The 17,574-nt window shown below is 57.5% G+C and overlaps 2 protein-coding genes across 2 annotated transcripts; one reads left to right on the forward strand and one right to left on the reverse strand.

The window, feature by feature from the left end:
- Positions 1–4,208: 4,208 nt before the first annotated feature.
- NIK1_1 (Histidine kinase) lies at positions 4,209–10,137 on the forward strand. The gene is made up of 6 exons (XM_047982061.1): positions 4,209–5,358; positions 5,470–5,919; positions 5,983–6,015; positions 6,101–7,194; positions 7,256–8,755; positions 8,815–10,137. The coding sequence occupies exons 1-6, from the start codon at positions 5,091–5,093 to the stop codon at positions 9,256–9,258; spliced, it is 3,789 nt and encodes a 1,262-aa protein (XP_047838022.1). The 5' UTR covers positions 4,209–5,090; the 3' UTR covers positions 9,259–10,137.
- Positions 10,138–10,672: 535 nt separating this feature from the next.
- On the reverse strand, positions 10,673–11,257 carry JDV02_001160 (uncharacterized protein; the record flags this gene model as incomplete). Its single annotated transcript, XM_047982062.1, has 3 exons — positions 10,673–10,898; positions 10,980–10,999; positions 11,186–11,257. 3 exons carry the CDS (start codon positions 11,255–11,257, stop codon positions 10,673–10,675), a joined length of 318 nt encoding a protein of 105 aa, XP_047838023.1.
- Between the last annotated feature and the right edge of the window lie 6,317 nt (positions 11,258–17,574).

The following is a 17,574-nucleotide window of genomic DNA, read 5'->3' on the forward strand; positions in this document are numbered from 1 at the left end:
TGGCTATGGCTACGTCTCCTGACATTACCTATTGGGAAGCCCCTGGTCAGGGCCGTAGTACTTGGGCATGGCATCTACTGATGTGGCATGAGCATGAGTCTGCGTAGTGGCAGCGGGGCAGCGGGGGCCTCCTGTGCCTGCAGGTGGCAGGCATGCCCCGGTTCGGAAGCGTTCCGAACACGCCGCAGGACAAGAAGCCGTCGGTTGTCGCCAGGCAGTGTACGGAGAAGGTAGAGAGAGATATTGGACGGTGCCTGCAAGCCATCGATGTGGCTGAGGAGCGTTTCCTTCGCAGGGGCATCAGTTCTTGAGGTCCGGCACCTTGGCATGCAAAGTTGCTTGCTTCCAGGGGAGTTCGGCCAGTCTGCGTCGCGACAAGAATCAACGTCCAGGGCTCACCGTCCCAGGTCGTCGCCGAGCGTGAAGAGAGGGGCGCGAGGCGAGGCGGGGCCGCCGAAAAGAAGAAAAAAAGGGGTTCACGGTTCGCCCGCGCCAAACACGGCAATAGGGGGGCGCGGCGCATGAAAGGCGGGCACGCGAAAAGATTCGCACAAAGTCTGACAACGATCCGGAGCGCGCGGCGATTGGCCTGTCGGCGCACGATGGCTGTGGGCGTGGAGCCAGCGACCTACCCATGACGTCGGCGGCTGCGGCGCCTGCTCCTCCCATCTCGTACACTTCCCCCACAAACTCGTACTAGAACGCTCCACTTGCACTGCCAAAATGCGCAAAGGGGTCCCAGATTCCATGGCTCCAGGGACCCGCGTTCAGGTGCGGCACTGGCCACTCGGGGCTCTACCTGGCCTGGGTATGGGTGACTGGATGCCTGGGAGCGGGAATACCACTGTCGGAGGGGCAGAGGCCTGTACTGGCGACGACGTTATCTCGAGCCATGCCGTGTTCTTTCCTGAAACAAGCAAAGGAAGGGGGGGGGGGGGGGGGGCGGCGCGCGCGGAGATGCAGATCTGGAGATGGGAAATGTCAATCGCCGGGTTCTCGCGCAGGGGCGATGCTGTGCACCAGAGACGTGGAAGCACGCGGTGATGGAGAAGCAGCGCAGATCGTGAGTTTGCAGACTGGGAGAGGTAATGAGGCGGTCATAATGAGGCGCCTCCTGTCTGTCTGCTGGTTCCCGTCAGGCGTGCCCTCTTGGAGATTGGACGACCCTTGGAGGCAATTTGCAGCCCATGGTGCCATGATGTTGGCGCAAACTCCTGTGCTGTGCTCATATGCATGCATTCCTGCGCCTTTGACTCGACTGCCGATTCGCTGCTTGAACCTGTGGACGAGCCAGGTCGTCGTCTCGAGTGGCACAAACAATCAGCGACCCAACGGCTGTTTGCCGCTGCGGGCCAGTCAGTGATGGAGTGGTAGGGGTCTTTCTTTCTTTGTTGGCCTGCGCCGCACAGTGTTTTTGCTTCGCTCGACAGTGGGGAAGCCAACAGCCCAGCGCTTCCCAGAGTGGGAAAGCATGGAGTGCTCGGCGTGGCCGCCGCCTGCCGGCTTCCAGCGTGGATGGAGGTTCCAGGTTGTTTTAGCGCGCCCCCGGTTGCTCACCGAGGAGGTGGCTTTTGTGATGGAATGCAGGCACTTCAGCCTCAAACGGCAAACATTCCCACAGCACCCGGACCCTGACTGCCAGCCCAGGAAAGAGAGTCGGACTGTAGTACAGGTACATCGAAGGCAGCAGTGCAAGTACCTTCGGCGGTTGCTGAGCTGGGCGTCCGGGCCAAGGACTGCGCCGGCTACGGTGCGCCCTTGCATCATCGCATCAGCCTCTCACTAGGCAGATACCAAGAACATGCTCGCCAACCATTGCGTTCCATTTTCTAGGTGCGAAGGACATACGTACTACTATCTGCTACTTAGTACTGTAGGTAAGTAAGGTATCCTGTACGGTGTTGAACGTGGTGGGCCGACCGTATACTGAAGAGCGCTGTCTTGCGGCAAGCCTGGTGGGTAGGTACTAAAGTAGCGAGCTCACGGCGCCCGCGGCGCGAGCAGAGGGGCGGCACGGAACGACTTGCAGCCCCCTCCACTGTCCTTGACGCGTGGGCAGGCGTGCATGTCGTCCAATCCAGCGATGGGCCCCCTGGCACCCGGACATCAAGTGACCTATCTCAGTGTCTCTGCACGCCTCATCCCGTGCGGTGCTGGCCCCCTCCCGCCTACGCAACCAGCGAGACGTCAGGATTCGCGACTGGGGTGCCGTTTAGTTATTGCCGTGAGCAACAAGTACTAAGGGTCCAGATAACACTCCGGTCTTGGACATGACGACACACCCTGGCTTCGTACAGCAACAACAGCCTTGGAGATCCCCCACATTTCGCTGGACGCGGCGCTGGACCGAGTCAGCTAGTGGCCGGCCAGGCGGCGCAACACGAGGAGGAAAGGAGAAGCAAAATTCAAATTTAGCAAAGACCCCGTCGAAATATGGACGCCGTGGACGCCATTCAGAAAGCCCACTCAGGCGAGGGCGGGTGTGCCCCTCACCAGGAGACGAGAGGTAGATAGGTATTTGCTCGCCGAGGCAGCGCCGCTTTATAAGTTAGGCGCCCGGCCGTGCGGGACGCCATCTCAAGCACACAGAGAGGGGGTGTACTAAGGTATGCCAGTGGCCGCTGACCAAGGGCACGGGACAGCCGCTGGAGCACCTTGCCCAACCGCCGCGATGGAAGGCAGTAGTAGTAGGTAGTAGCGTTAGTTTAACTGCGCTCGCGGACGAACGTCCGGGGCCGCACCGCAACGACGGGGGGTGCAGATGGCCTGCCGGCACCGCGGTTGTTTCAAGCACCTCGAGGGGGCCAGACCGGCGAGAGGGGAAGCACATTGTGGCGCGTGCGATTGGCATCAGTCATGCACGCGTGCGCGCATGGTGTTGCTACCGTCGACGACGCTTTCCAAGGTGCTGGTGCCGATGCTGCGCGCCACAAGACCGCCTGAGAGGGCATGTGACGACAAATCGGTCCACTTGTTGTTGTCTCATCCAATGTGCTCATTGTCAAGACGGGAGGTGGGATGGGAGGGCACAACTTGCGTGCAATGCCCCGATATTGGCCCCCGGTCGCGCGGCCAAGGCTGCCTCTACTACTACTCGACGCCGTGTAGCGCCTGCAAACTGCTCTCATTATACTACTTAATTGAGGCAGTATTGAATGCTGGGCAACGACGCTTGCCTCCTATCGCGAGCGCCGCGGCGTCGGCTGTCGACAGTCAAATGCGTATGTGTTCCGTGCCAGGTAGCACTGGCTTCCCTCTCCGGCACCACAATCTTAACTACGGTACTTCGTACGTTCGTAGTTCCCCCGGGGAGCCCTTGACCCAAGACACCTCAGAGCCGAACAGCGGTGCATGGCGGGGACCGGACGTTTTTGCGCTAATGGCGGCGTCGCTCTCATGGCCTGTTCAATCGGTTCGTACCTACCTAGTTATTTATTGGTTACGGGGCTTCACCTCCGCCGCCGCCGGGCGTCAGCTGCTTCGCGCTGCTAGGTGCCCGAGTAGGAGCCTACCTTAGGTCTAGTACACGTTTAGTGCCTCACGTCCAGCTTGCTGGGCGGCACACAGGTAGGACGAAGGCAACCTTTGGGGGGGGGGGGGACCTACGAAGTACTGACCCAAAGTGCCCGCGTTCAAAGTGAATGAGAGAGATGCGGTGTGCTCGCTCTGCTGGTGGTCGCATCTCCGGGGCAGTGCTAGTACGGCGCTTCAACGATGCTCCACGTATTCGAGACTGAGGCAAGTCTCTCAGCCAGCACGTTGACGGCAACCGCTGAATCACCAGCGACGTACAATACCTCCGCGTAGGATAAAATCGTGCAATGATGCCTATCGCGGCCGGGTTGGGTCCTCAGGGGCGCCTATCCTCCGCAACGGTGGCTCTGGCTTTGCGCATTGACTTTGGGTCTGCAGCACTGCAGGTCGAGCAGATGTGCCTGGCCAGCCTGTAGAACAGTGACTGTAGGTAGGTAACCTGTACGTATTCTGCCTCACCGCGAGTGGCTGCCTACCTTAGTCGCCGTTGCGCATGGGAACCTCTCGCCGAGCGTGCTACGCCACACAATTATTCCGCTCAACCAACGAGAGGCCCCTTTTCTGCGGCTCGCAGGCAAATGGGCTGGGGGCTCAAACGAAAAGCAGCGCATTATATCCTCCTCGTCGCCCGGGTCTGTTGCACAGTACGGCATCGCACGAAGTGATGAGGTGATGAGGTGCGCGTAGTGGGTGGTTTGCCCGCAGGCCCCCTCCCCCCCAGCAGGCCGGCCGGCTGCAAGGACGCCAGACCCGAAGGGCCCAGCCCAACGGCGTCCCCCTCCGCGGGCACCCCTCCACTCCTTGCGCACTCCAGCGCGTTGGTCGCCCTCCTCCTCTTCCTCGCAAAACCCGCTCCCCGTCGCTGTTGTCCACCGGCCTCTCACTGGGCGGCGCTTTAACTCGTACCTCCACCCGTGCGCCCACACACTGCCTACCTACCCTCTCCCTCGGCGTTCCCTGTCTGACGCCTGGTGCGAGACCTGCCTGCTCCTGGGCCTCGACCCTTTTTCTCCTCCTCCCTCCCATTCCCAACCAACGCCCCGTTGGAGTCGCAGCTTTTGTTCGCGCCTCGGTGACCGGTCCGTTCAACCCACGGCCGGCCGCAAGCCATCCATCATCAGCAGCGAATTCGTCTCCACGATCCCTATTTCTTGTGCACTGCGTCCGTCCTACGGTGTCTTTAGGTCCCAGCGCGCAACGACCGCCTCCCCCACGGTGTCCTGCCTGTGGCACTCCGCTCTCCCTCTTCCTCACGTCGGCACCCCCTCCTTCGCGGAACGAATGATGCTGGGCCACTGGCGTGAATCCTGTTAACCGTCGCTTATATCGAGTTCGCGTTTCGAACGAGTCGCTTTTTCTCTCGCCTCTCACACGACGACCGCTTTCGCCTCGCATCGAAGCGCCTTTTCGCGCGACCGTTCACACCTTTACCGAACCTGGGGTCCTGCTATCCTGGTTGCCGCCCTCGCATCCACGCCAGATCACCATCGATCATTATACGACCCTGATCTAGCAAGACTGCCGTCTGCGCAATCTTGCCATCATCCGTCGGCGCCATGGTGGACGATAATGTGCTGGTGGCGGCGGCCGAGGTGGTTGCCTCGCTTGCCGCCGACTCAAAAGCCTCATCGTCCTTAGCAATCGGGCTGAGCTCCCGGATCAAGCTGCCTGGTCGCGACACACCAGCGAAACGGAATCTTGAAGCCGAGCTCGAGCAACTGGCACTTCGCGTTGGCCAGCTTGAGAACAGGGCATCGGCCTCCGCTTCGGCCATCCTGCCCGAGACCCCAAATGAAGTCAATGACTCTCTGTTTGGCGAAGAAGGTAGTTCCCACAGAGCGCTGGGTACTAGACCCAAATTGTCCAATACCGATCAAGGTAGCTCGGACAAACCGACTCTTGTGCCTCGCCGGCTGACGAAAGAAGCGCTGGAAGGACTGCGCGAACACGTGGACGGCCAGTCCAAACTCCTGGATAGGCAGCGACGAGAACTGGTCGGCGTCAACGCCCAGCTTCTTGAGCAAAAGCAATTACAAGAGCGCGCTCTCGAGGTACTCGAGCAGGAGCGCGTCGCAACGCTCGAGAGGGAACTCTGGAAGCATCAAAAGGCCAATGAGGCCTTTCAGAAGGCTCTAAGAGAAATTGGCGAGATCGTTACGGCCGTCGCCCGTGGTGACCTGACCATGAAAGTCCGTATGAATACGGTTGAAATGGACCCAGAAATCACCACGTTCAAACGGACCATCAACGCCATGATGGATCAGCTCCAAATATTCGCCAGCGAAGTGTCTCGTGTGGCTCGCGAGGTCGGCACCGAGGGTCTCCTCGGCGGACAGGCTCGAATCGGCGGCGTTGATGGGACATGGAAAGAACTCACAGACAATGGTGAGATCTTCATCCTCTCTTGCGCATATCAAGAACTGAGGACTGACTGAATGTGCTTTTCAGTGAACGTCATGGCCCAGAACTTGACAGACCAAGGTATGACACTTCCTACTCCATCGTACCATGCTCAGCGCAGGTCCACGTGCGTGCATGGCTTGTATTGACAAGGAGCGATATCTAGTGCGCGAGATTGCTTCCGTCACGACAGCAGTCGCCCACGGCGACCTGACCAAGAAGATTGAGCGACCAGCCCGGGGTGAAATATTGCAGCTTCAGCAGACCATCAATACCATGGTAGACCAGCTGCGGACCTTCGCGTCTGAAGTTACACGCGTCGCTAGAGACGTCGGAACTGAAGGTATACTAGGCGGACAAGCTGACGTCGGTGGGGTCCAGGGCATGTGGAACGACTTGACGGTAAACGTCAATGCCATGGCCAACAATTTGACGACCCAGGTACGCGACATTATCAAGGTCACGACAGCAGTCGCCAAGGGCGATCTCACCCAGAAGGTCCAGGCCGACTGCAGGGGTGAAATTTTCGAGCTCAAGTCAACCATCAACTCCATGGTGGACCAGCTCCAACAATTCGCTCGCGAAGTTACCAAGATCGCCCGAGAGGTCGGAACCGAAGGTCGCCTCGGCGGCCAGGCTACCGTACATGACGTTGAAGGAACATGGAGAGATCTGACCGAAAACGTCAACGGCATGGCCATGAATCTCACCACGCAGGTGCGCGAGATCGCCAAGGTCACAACAGCTGTAGCCAAGGGCGACCTTACGAAGAAGATCGGCGTGGAGGTGAAGGGAGAAATCCTCGAGCTGAAAAACACAATCAACCAGATGGTTGACCGCTTGGGCACATTTGCGGTAGAAGTGAGCAAGGTGGCCCGAGAAGTCGGCACAGACGGCACGCTTGGGGGCCAGGCCCAAGTTGCCAATGTTGAAGGCAAATGGAAGGACTTGACTGAAAATGTCAACACGATGGCGTCAAATCTGACCGTACAGGTACGAAGCATTTCTGCCGTAACGCAGGCGATCGCAAACGGCGACATGAGCCAGACGATCGATGTGGAGGCGAATGGAGAAATACAGGTACTCAAAGAGACTATCAACAACATGGTCTCGCGGTTGTCGAGCTTCTGCTATGAGGTACAAAGAGTCGCCAAGGATGTGGGCGTCGATGGCAAGATGGGTGCCCAAGCAGATATCGCCGGCTTGGACGGCCGCTGGAAAGAGATTACGACAGACGTGAACACTATGGCTAGCAACTTGGTGAGTGGCCTCTCGATATACTCTCGTCATACAGAAGATCGTCGAGGCTAATAATTTACAGACGACGCAAGTGCGCGCCTTCTCAGATATTACGAATCTCGCCACCGATGGCGACTTCACAAAGCTCGTGGATGTTGAGGCCTCTGGCGAGATGGATGAGCTGAAACGAAAGATCAACCAAATGATTTCCAACCTTCGCGACAGTATTCAAAGAAACACCCAAGCCAGAGAGGCTGCCGAGCTCGCCAACAAGACAAAATCTGAGTTCCTTGCCAACATGTCTCACGAGATTCGCACACCGATGAACGGCATTATTGGCATGACGCAACTTACGCTTGATACCGACTTGACACAATATCAGCGGGAGATGCTAAATATCGTTAATAATCTTGCGAATAGCCTTCTAACGATTATCGATGACATCTTGGACCTTTCCAAGATCGAGGCCAGGAGAATGGTCATTGAGGAAATCCCGTATACGTTGCGAGGAACCGTCTTCAATGCCCTCAAGACCCTCGCGGTCAAGGCGAATGAGAAATTCCTAGATCTAACCTATAAGGTAGACAGCACTGTTCCCGATCATGTTATCGGCGACTCGTTCCGCCTTAGGCAAATCATTCTCAATCTCGTGGGCAACGCCATCAAGTTCACGGAGCACGGAGAGGTCAGCCTCACCATCAAGGAATGGGCTGATCAAGACGACGTTGGGGCTGGCGAATACGCTGTTGAGTTTGTCGTTGAAGATACTGGCATCGGAATCGCTCAAGATAAACTAAACCTCATTTTCGACACGTTTCAGCAGGCGGATGGGTCGATGACACGAAAATTTGGCGGCACTGGCCTGGGGCTCTCTATCTCGAAGCGCTTGGTCAACCTCATGGGCGGCGACCTTTGGGTAAACAGCGAGGCTGGCAAAGGCAGCCAGTTCCACTTCACCTGCCGAGTTAAGCTCGCATCAAACGACACAGAGTCAATCAAGAAGCAACTCCACCCTTACCAGGGCCATCAGGTTCTTTTTGTTGACAAGGCCCAGTCAAGCTCGGGTGCGGAGATCCGAGCGATGCTAGATCAGATCGGCTTACACCCCGTTGTTGTCGATTCGGAAAAGAGCTCCGCCCTTACACGCCTCAAGGCTGGCGGCGCGCTGCCTTACGATGCCATTCTTGTCGACTCAATCGATACAGCCAGGAGACTCAGAGCTGTCGACGACTTCAAGTACTTGCCAATTGTCCTGTTGGCCCCGGTTGTCCATGTCAGCCTCAAGTCTTGTCTCGACCTAGGTATTACTTCATACATGACGACACCTTGCGCGCTGATCGACCTCGGCAACGGTATGATCCCCGCGCTAGAGAATAGGGCAACACCATCCCTGGCCGACAACACGAAGTCCTTCGAAATCCTGCTGGCCGAAGATAATACGGTCAACCAAAGGCTTGCCGTCAAGATTCTAGAGAAGTACCACCACGTCGTGACTGTCGTTGGGAACGGGTGGGAGGCGGTCGAGGCAGTCAAGGAGAAGAAGTTTGACGTTATTCTCATGGATGTCCAAATGCCGATCATGGTACGTTATTTACTTCGCGGCAATGACACTTGAAGCATTTGCGCTAACATGGCGAGCAGGGAGGGTTCGAGGCCACAGGCAAGATTCGCGACTACGAGCGAAGCATGGGTACCCATCGAACCCCGATCATTGCCCTCACGGCCCATGCCATGATGGGGGACAGGGAGAAGTGCATCCAAGCCCAGATGGATGAATACTTGTCAAAGCCCTTGCAGCAGAATCACCTCATACAGACCATCCTCAAATGCGCCACGCTGGGCGGGCCTCTTCTCGAGAAGAACCGCGAGCGCGAGCTAGCCATCCAGGCCGATGCAAAGTCCTCGAGTCACAAGGAAACTGGGCAGGGCCTGCTTCGCCCTGCGCTTGAGAATCGGGCAATGACGACCCGAGAGCCCATGACCACAGGCACTCCGGACAGCCGGGGCGTTGCCTCGGCTGACCAAGAAGACCCCTGGGCAAGAGCACGTCGCGATCTCTCTGATCTGCGGAGTATCTCGAGCTAACCGAGGAACCTGGGCGCTCTCAGTGGCTCCTGAGGTCGCATAGCACTTAGTGGCGCTCTCGTGTCTCGACCGGTCTCGCCGTGCGTCTAGTCGTTTCTATCCCGCCACGATCCCGACGTCACTTCGCTGCATATCAACATCATCGAGGCGCGATCGAACAGACAAACGTTGACCCTGCCGGACGCGAAGTTCAAATTTGTCAACTCATGTACTTTCGGAATGGCTAATCGTGGCATACCCTACCTACGCCACGGCTACATGACCCATTTCGGGCCCACTGGCTTATGATACTTTGTCTGGCTTGTCCTGCCGGCCACCCAAAGCTCGAAGGTCTAGAGTGCTTCACGCGCCTTGCCTTTGATCACGCTCTGGCCACACCAGCCCATTTATGCTTCATCCGTTCTGGTTGGCGACGCAGACCCCAAGACTCGATACCAGCGTCCCTACCCCACAGGGCTCAACATTATGCATGCTTTTATTGGTTTTTGCTTTAGTCGAGAAGGTCTTTAATGTCATTGTCAGACATCGATGCGGATTTTCTTTACTTCCTCTACTGTATTTTACATAACGGAGTTTGGGGAGTTTTTGGTCATCTAGCGTCATGGTCGTGACCTTTTGTCTGGGTCACTCCATCTCCGCTTGACCCCGTACCCAGCTGTGAGCGGTGGCGCGCAGATGGTAGGCATGGAAGAGCGTCGTGTGCGCTTTGCATTTTCTCTTGGCAAGCGCAAGAAGGGGCTCAAAATTCGAGCGACATTGGACGCTCGATTCAGCTTTATGCTTGTCGGAGTTACTTGACTCGCAGGCGTGAAGATCGAAGGACATAGCGAGAGAGAATGTATGCATGCACATACAAAATACTTCACTTGTGATTTACATGCGCCACAGTCGGCCGTGTTGTTCCCGTTGCTGTGTGAACCGTAGCATGCCTCGCCAGCCCGCACTTGGCCATGCAACTCAATAAAGGAGACTCCAGTGTGACAAGAGAGTTCACTACGAGGTTGATAACACGATGGATGCTGCGAGGCCGTGGTCTTTAATTGTTCCCTCTATCACTGCTGCTCTACAGAGATCCATTCCTCTTCCCGACCGACCGCATGCACTCAGTCACTCACGAGCATAGCGACACACACTAGCCGCGGCCCTTTGACCGCCACAGGTGTCATCAACCAGTGATGGCATGACACTTTCGCACCTCCAACTGTAGTGTCTAATCCGAAACTCGAGGGCACGCATTTGTTGCCAAGTGACAGTGGGCATGGTGTATCAAGCCGTTGATGCAAGTTGGTGCGCAAGATACAAGTTCATTTCCATGACCAAAACGCAAGGATGGGCTCACACGATGATAACGGGACGGCCTGGGTGTTGGTGACGCTCGGATGTTCCGGTCCCTTGTTTGTTTTCGGCAGCCAGCTCATTCAGTAGTCCTCTTGTCGGAGCCTTCTGCGGCTGAGGCTTCGTTACCAAGCCTACTACTGGTTTGAGGTTTGTCTTCACTGTTGGCGTCAGTGGTCGGGGCCTTCCCATCGGCTGCCGGAGACGAAGCGCCGGTCTTGTCGTCGAGGGCGTCCAACATGGCGTCGAGCTTGCTCTCGAGCGTCGTTAGGCTCGCCTCGAGCGCTGCAGCGGCTTGTTCACCTCTATCTCATGGGCAGAAGTGAGTGAATGAGCAAGATGTCCCTCTCTAGGGGTGGGCTTCATGAGCTCGAGGGATGCTGTACCTGGCAAGATCTCGATATGCCTGTGGGTCGGTGCGGGTGCCGGGACGGCATCTTCGTTAGCCAATGGTCCCCAAAACTCGCACTTTGGAGTATTGGTTTTGGCGAAGTCATAGGGGTATAGGATGCCGACAGGACTCCTTCAGGTCCTTGCGGATGGATGGTGGAGGAGTGGGGAGTCGCGCCAAAAGGTGAGTGCCGCTGCGTACCTGAGCCAAGTCGGTAACCTCATCATTCCCTTGCTTCCAACTCTCGACATCCTCTGCAGTAGTAGGTGACATTCTTAGCTGGTGAATTTGCTGCTAATGGGCAGCGGCGCCGTTTTCTTGTAAGGACTATAGGGGCTGGAGAGGTGGTGGTGGTGATTCAGGCGCCGGCGGGACCGGAGGCGACCGGAGGTCCTGCACGGAAACGAACGGCGGATTATCGCAACTATGCTTGGTGGAAACGTGCCGCAAAAGACTCGGACGGCGTTTGATCAAATATATGCGCGATTTTTGGACAAGAACGCGTGCTGGAGGGGATATATTATTTGTCCTGGTAGCCGATAGAGCCTCTTGTGCAAGTGTGCCCGCCATACGAGGAGGCGGGTATTCTGTTGGTTGATGTGATGGCCTCACGTGACATTCAAATAAGCGCTCTGCGCGCAAGCAATTGCCAGTTGCTTATCACCCTCAGGGCGACTTGCCGCAATTAAGACTTGAAATACGTCAAGGCATTGGGTCTGCTTCCTTATGAATCTTTGGCTACGGTGATTTTCGCTTAGGTGCGAGTTTTGGTTGTAGCCAACCCCAAACGGCCACGGCCTGCCTATCCCGGCTTTTGGTCAAAGTGGCGACTCGTGACCGTCCAGTAAACATTGGCTGTACGTAGTTGCGGCAGAGGATAGAACGGAGTAACCAGCTTCTTCCGCTGATGTTCTGCTGGCTGGCAGGGCATGTTTCCTACGGCTTGAGGAGCCATTCTCACATCACGGGCATATCGTGACCTGGGATTGGTGACGAGATGACAGGAGGGCCCGACTTCAATGCAGGTGGTTTTGGTTGGTATGGTGACAGCGCCGCTACAGTGAATTCAGGGTTACGACATCATGCAAAGGGAAGTTTCTGTAGCGGCTCACGAAATTTATCAGGGTCAACTTCATCTAAGTGTCTTACCGTACGGTGCTAGATATTCGTGACTATCAAGACAAGAGCATAGGGATTTTAACGTTGCTTCGTTCTTGCCGAAGGAATCTCGGCCTAGGGTAGCTGACACCATTGACACCCGACAAACACCTTTGACCTCAATTAGTATTCTGTAACATGTTTGGTCCTGGGCATGGCACTGCTCTGGCATCATTTCTTCGTTGGCGACTTTGGGCCGACGCGAGTTCGTTCCTCTTAGACCTCTCACTTCCTCTGTGTGTGTGTGTGTGTGTGTGTGTGTGTGTGTGTGTACTTCGTACACTACGACATCAGGTAGCTCGAATGAAGAGTGCCATGGTTATGCTCGAAGCAAGTCCGGCACTTCGTGAACGCCTGAGCAATTTGCCACGCTTAGCCTACGCCCTCGTCCGCTTCATCTACAACGCTAGTGCAGTTGCAATAGTAACTGGCTGCCTTCGTATACGACTTGCGATCTAGGCCTGTTATCGTACATTAAAAACGGCTGGGCCGGGTTGCTCGAACAGCTATGGGGAGAACATGGGTTACGGAACTATTGAATGCACGATATTTGTCAAAATCACACACCTGGCCTAGAATTTCTCCATGTTCACAAGATGGGCAAAGATAGGATTGGGTCGTCGGCGTGAGCGACACGGCCTGTCCCAAAATGAGATACAGACGAACGAAATCGTCCAGGGTCTAGACACCGACGTGCCTGGGTCGTCGCCTGGCGTCGCCCCGTCTAGCTGCACGCCCTGTCATGCAGGCGCCACGGTCTAGATCCCAGACACTGCAAGGGTGTGTGCAGCTGGCTGGCAAGTTGCTGCGCAGGACACGACCGCGCTCAGCCGCCGGCCCGCCCAGCCAACGACTCGCAAGGCTCGCTCGCCACAGCCGCCAGCCGCCGCCGCCGCCGACGACGAACGGACGAGAATTTGTTGTGTGCGCGAAATGCCATTGGCGGGGTACCGAGAAAGACATGGGAATTCGGGAATCGAGAACGTTTGCAAAAGCCCATCATGACACGAGTTTCGGGTGGGGGGCGCGGGACAGTTTGGCGCCCTGTTGGTATTGGGACATGACCGAGGCTGGACCGCGGGCCAAGGCGACTGGCCAGTGACCACGGCCGCGGCCGACCACATTGGCAGAGCGGCGAGACACTGCGCGAGCCTGCGGGATACCAACAGCGCATACGTACTACAAGTGAGTCGGAGGCGTCCGCCCTCGGTGTGTTTGCGCCTCCAGGAACAAAAACTCCGGTTCTAACTATCGACCTTTGGATTTGCAAAATGTCGATGCAGAGAAGGGGCGTCCGGCCCGGAGTCTTGCCATCCCTCCCCCCCCTGTGCTCCTTCAGAAACCGTTGGCTTGAGCGGCTGTCCATGTCCGTTTGAGTGAGCATCTGGTCGGCGCGGATAGAGATCGAGATTCCGCTGTTGTCGCGACATCGAGACGGGACAGTGTTTTCCAGTGGCAGGGACGGGGGGGGAAACACCCTCTGCTGCCCTTGACCCGTTCTTTCCTCCTCGCCACTTGACATGCGTGCGATTGCCCGACTTGTGCGTCGCGGGAGTGTGGTCGAAGCAAGCACGAGCCACAAGCTTTGCAGTTTCTGCGCTGCGCCGGCGGCCTCTCGCACTGAAGTACTGGGTATCTGAAGGTGGAGGTCGGCGCAGAGGAGGAGTGCGATGCCACACCTCCGATGCCCACCACCGACCGACGCCTTCATCAGGGGTGTGTTCAGCCTGCGAGCAGGGACACCTGTGTGAATGGGACCAAGCCGCACACCCAACCGCCGCTTCGGTCACAGGCGCACAAGAGAGCGCCAATCCCCATTCTGTGAGATGGGGTTGTGACCATGGGTGATTCTGATTAGCAAGGGGGAATAAGGCCACAGGGCCTGCCGGACCGGATCGCGATCCTGATGCGGCCCTGTCTTTGCCAATGCCCTATCGTGTTCCCCTGCATCGGCTGCCGGGTTGTGCATCGAGAGAGATGTTCCCGGCCGGGAGTGCGCGTACAGTAGTTACGTACGTACCTCACGCGGTCGGTCTTCTCGGGACGAGGCGCGTGCACGAATCGCAGAACGTAGCATTGCTAGCAATCCGAACAAGCACAGCAACACGCGACGGGCCTTGCTAGTTCAAAGGGGAGAAACTTGATTGAGCCGGGGCGGCGTCACTGACGCACTGGCTGGCTGGATATTGCCATCCACAAGACAGGCAAAAGCGCCTGCCACTGTGCTGCGTGCAGGCTGCTTGTCGACATGCCACGGGGCGTCTGGGGAGCGTGGCCGCCTTGTGTGGGTTGCACGAGGCAGACGAGGGTCCGGGAGGTCGGGGGCAGCAGAGTGGGTGTTCCATGTTCGGCGATGCGTCGAGCGCGGGCATTTTGCGATCCTCACGCCAAAACTCGATTCCCGCTGTTGGCCTGATGAAAGCTCACGAGCCCCACACAGCTACACTAACGGCGGGGGCGTGCTGGAGGAAGCTCCGGCTCCCCTGATTGGCCGACTTTCGGATCCAGGGGCACGGTCGCTGGGATGCCATAGAGGGTGTCCGGGGCGCCATTGAGATACGGGACAATATTCTGCCATCACCGGACCAATCTGCCACAGCCTCGGGTCTGAGATCGAGATCCTGAAGCCTCAAAGTTGCCTCTTAGTACCCCGGGGATTGCTGTCTGGACGCCCCCCCCCCCAACCACTGCCACTGTGAACTCCAGCCAACTTGACGCTCCGCTGTACGTCAGTGGATGAGCTGGAGAGTACTGACGTGACAACCCGTGGCAACCCCAGCATTAGCACCCATGAAAGTCGCTCCTGTCATCACGATGCAATTGGGCGTGATCGGAAAGCTCGACAGCAATCGGTATTTCTGCCCTTTCTGCTCCTCAGGCCATCGTTGCATCGCCTCAGGAAACTCATTGCGAGACAGGGCAAGACCAGGCGACTATGATAAATGCCCGTACCCCTCGGACGCTGATATTGAGCTTAGGGTCCAACTCTCCATTTTTTGTTCACCCACGGGAGAGACGCTGATAGTGGGATCGTGATGATGATATCGGGATGATGTCGGATGGCGATCGGGCACAATGAATACTGTGTCATTGTCAACGTCATAGCCGTTGATGTGCCACGGGGTTCCACCCCAATGCGCACGGCAACCTTTTTTTCCCCACGGTGCCACGCCACGCATCTCGATGGTCCTCATTCTCGACAGCAGTTTGGATGCTTGAGACGGCGCCAGAGAATGAATCGCGTTCTTGATCGCACACTCTACTGCGCCATGCTTGCCGCAAAATCTCCTATGGTCGAAAGGATAGCGATGTATTCCGCTTGATGTCGCCTCGGTAAATGGCCTCGGCATTGCGTAGCAAGGTCTCAAATGGCGCGAGACTCGTTGCTCGCTCACATGGTACAAAGGTAAATCCCACCAGTGCCTGGCGGTTTCGCGGGAACTGCCAGTCGCGATAGGTGGGGTTTTGCGGCCTGTGAGGTGGTCGAATATCCCGGAGCCGGTACAGTGGCGCTTCGCGACGATGGCGCCCCCTCCTCGAGCCATGATTCCACTCTCTATGGAGCCTGCCCGAACTTGAAGCGATAGAACATGATGGCAGTACGGCCTCCTCTGTTAAAGGCCCTTGTGTATCTGTCATTTGCTTTTGGCGCCAAGTGACTGGCGCCGTTTAACGTGTGCAGTGATGTTCTTCACGTACCTGGTGAAATTTAACCATTGACGCGGCCTCGCCCCCGGTTGATTGAGACGGCAAGCAGCGAGTCATTGATGTCCGGCAGGCAGTCATTGCGGTATGGGTAACTGCGCACACATCGCTGATGGGTTTGCGAGGCGCAATTCATCGAGATGACACTTACCCCCCCAGTCTTTGACATTGGCAGCCGCCCGCGAGCGTCATGGCGAATGACGTTCAGCACCTCCTCCTGTTCTGCCTCTGAACGGATGGCGGTTTGGGGGTGGAGGCGGCTGCTGCATCTGGTGGTGCCCGCCTGGCCAGCCAGGCTAGTGGAGTCGTGGTGGCCCAGGTACAGGACGAGTATCTTTGCTAGTGCCACTCCCTATCCTCAACTGGCGAAAGCCAAGAACTCATCCAGGCCCCAGCATTCGTTCCTCCGTTCCTCTTCCTCTCCACTCGTGACTCTCCACGCTCGCCTCTCGACCGTCGCAGTCGAGGGCTCGTTTTTCTCCAGCCCCATGTCTTTCTGCCCAGGCCACCGCTAACAGGGAAAAAGGGGGGGGGGCCAACGGTGCCATGGTGGACGGGCGGGCTGTCATGAGTGCCTGCGCTGTGGTGCGATGCGGTGCGATGCGCTGGTCCTTCCGCCGCCAGCCAAGCCAGCCGCCCCCGGGGGGGGGGGGGGGGCAGCGCAAACCAGCAGCACCGCCGGCAGCGGGTTTTCCCTGGCCTGGCGTGTGGCCTGGTCTCGCCCGCTCTTGCGCTCCCATCCTGCCGGGAAGCTGCTAGAGCCATCATGTCATTGGCACTGGATCGGCTGTGGCCAGGCTCCGCGGCAGAAGGGGGGTGTGGGTGTCTGTGTCTCCTTTCGTCGAGGTACTCGCAACCCATCAATCGCTTTTGTTTGCCTTCTTTTCCCTCGACCTTTCCAAACATCCCCCTTCCTCGGCGTTCGAAGCGGCAATCCCCCACGGCTCTGATCCCGCGACGCTCTTGCCTCTGTTGACGCTCCAATCTGGCCGCCCAACGTTCCGCTCTGTGTACTGGCCGTTTCGCCCGCCCAGGAACCTGAGACACGCGACTGCAGAAGCAAGTCGGTGGTGTGCCCGCCGAGTAGTGAAGCCTTCACTCTCAAAAAGCGTCGTCCATCTCGCCGAGCTCGCCGCCAGCTCTCACGGCAATCCCGGGAGATTCGGACTGCTCCCAAAACATTTTCCGCAACGCGCACCCTACCAGCTTCAGGGACGCGACCTTCGCCACCGTCTTGCCGAGATACGTAGTATCCCTGCGTAGATTCTCGCCCGTCATCAGCCCACCTGCCACTACCATTTCGCGCACCCAGCAAATCCGCCTTCCACGTCGTTTTGACGTCTTCTTCCCGCCACTCCCCACTGGTGTCCCTCATCCGCACTGCCCAGCGAACCGTACCGACTTGTTGACGTGTGTCGTTGGCCCCTCAAGCTGGCAGGCGTCGGTACGTGCACGGCACACCCCCTTCTTGGCAATCGAGATATCCGACGAAGCAAGCCGGGTTGCCGCTCTGCTCGACATCCATCCCCTCATTTGCCATCACACCCTCTGCTCGATCTTCTCCCGCACTGTGGTCGCGTCTCATTGGACCATCCGAAGCGTCATCGCGGATCGATTTCGTTCGTTTTCGATATTTTTTGACTGCATCAGCCCGGGTCGTGGCTCGCAGCCCCCGCGACTCTGGTGCAAGGTCAACTGCAGTACCCAGAAAACAGGCATCCACGACA

This window comes from Purpureocillium takamizusanense, chromosome 1 (assembly GCF_022605165.1).
Source record: "Purpureocillium takamizusanense chromosome 1, complete sequence".
Classification (NCBI taxonomy): Eukaryota; Fungi; Ascomycota; class Sordariomycetes; order Hypocreales; family Ophiocordycipitaceae; genus Purpureocillium; species Purpureocillium takamizusanense.

Bases quoted from the DNA above. Each gene is read 5' to 3' on its own strand.
- NIK1_1 (XM_047982061.1), top strand. From the start codon at position 5,091: ATGGTGGACGATAATGTGCTGGTGGCGGCGGCCGAGGTGGTTGCCTCG. The intron at 5,359-5,469 runs GTAGTTCCCACA...AAGCGCTGGAAG, and splicing joins CTCTCTGTTTGGCGAAGAAG to GACTGCGCGAACACGTGGAC. The intron at 7,195-7,255 runs GTGAGTGGCCTC...AATAATTTACAG, and splicing joins ACACTATGGCTAGCAACTTG to ACGACGCAAGTGCGCGCCTT.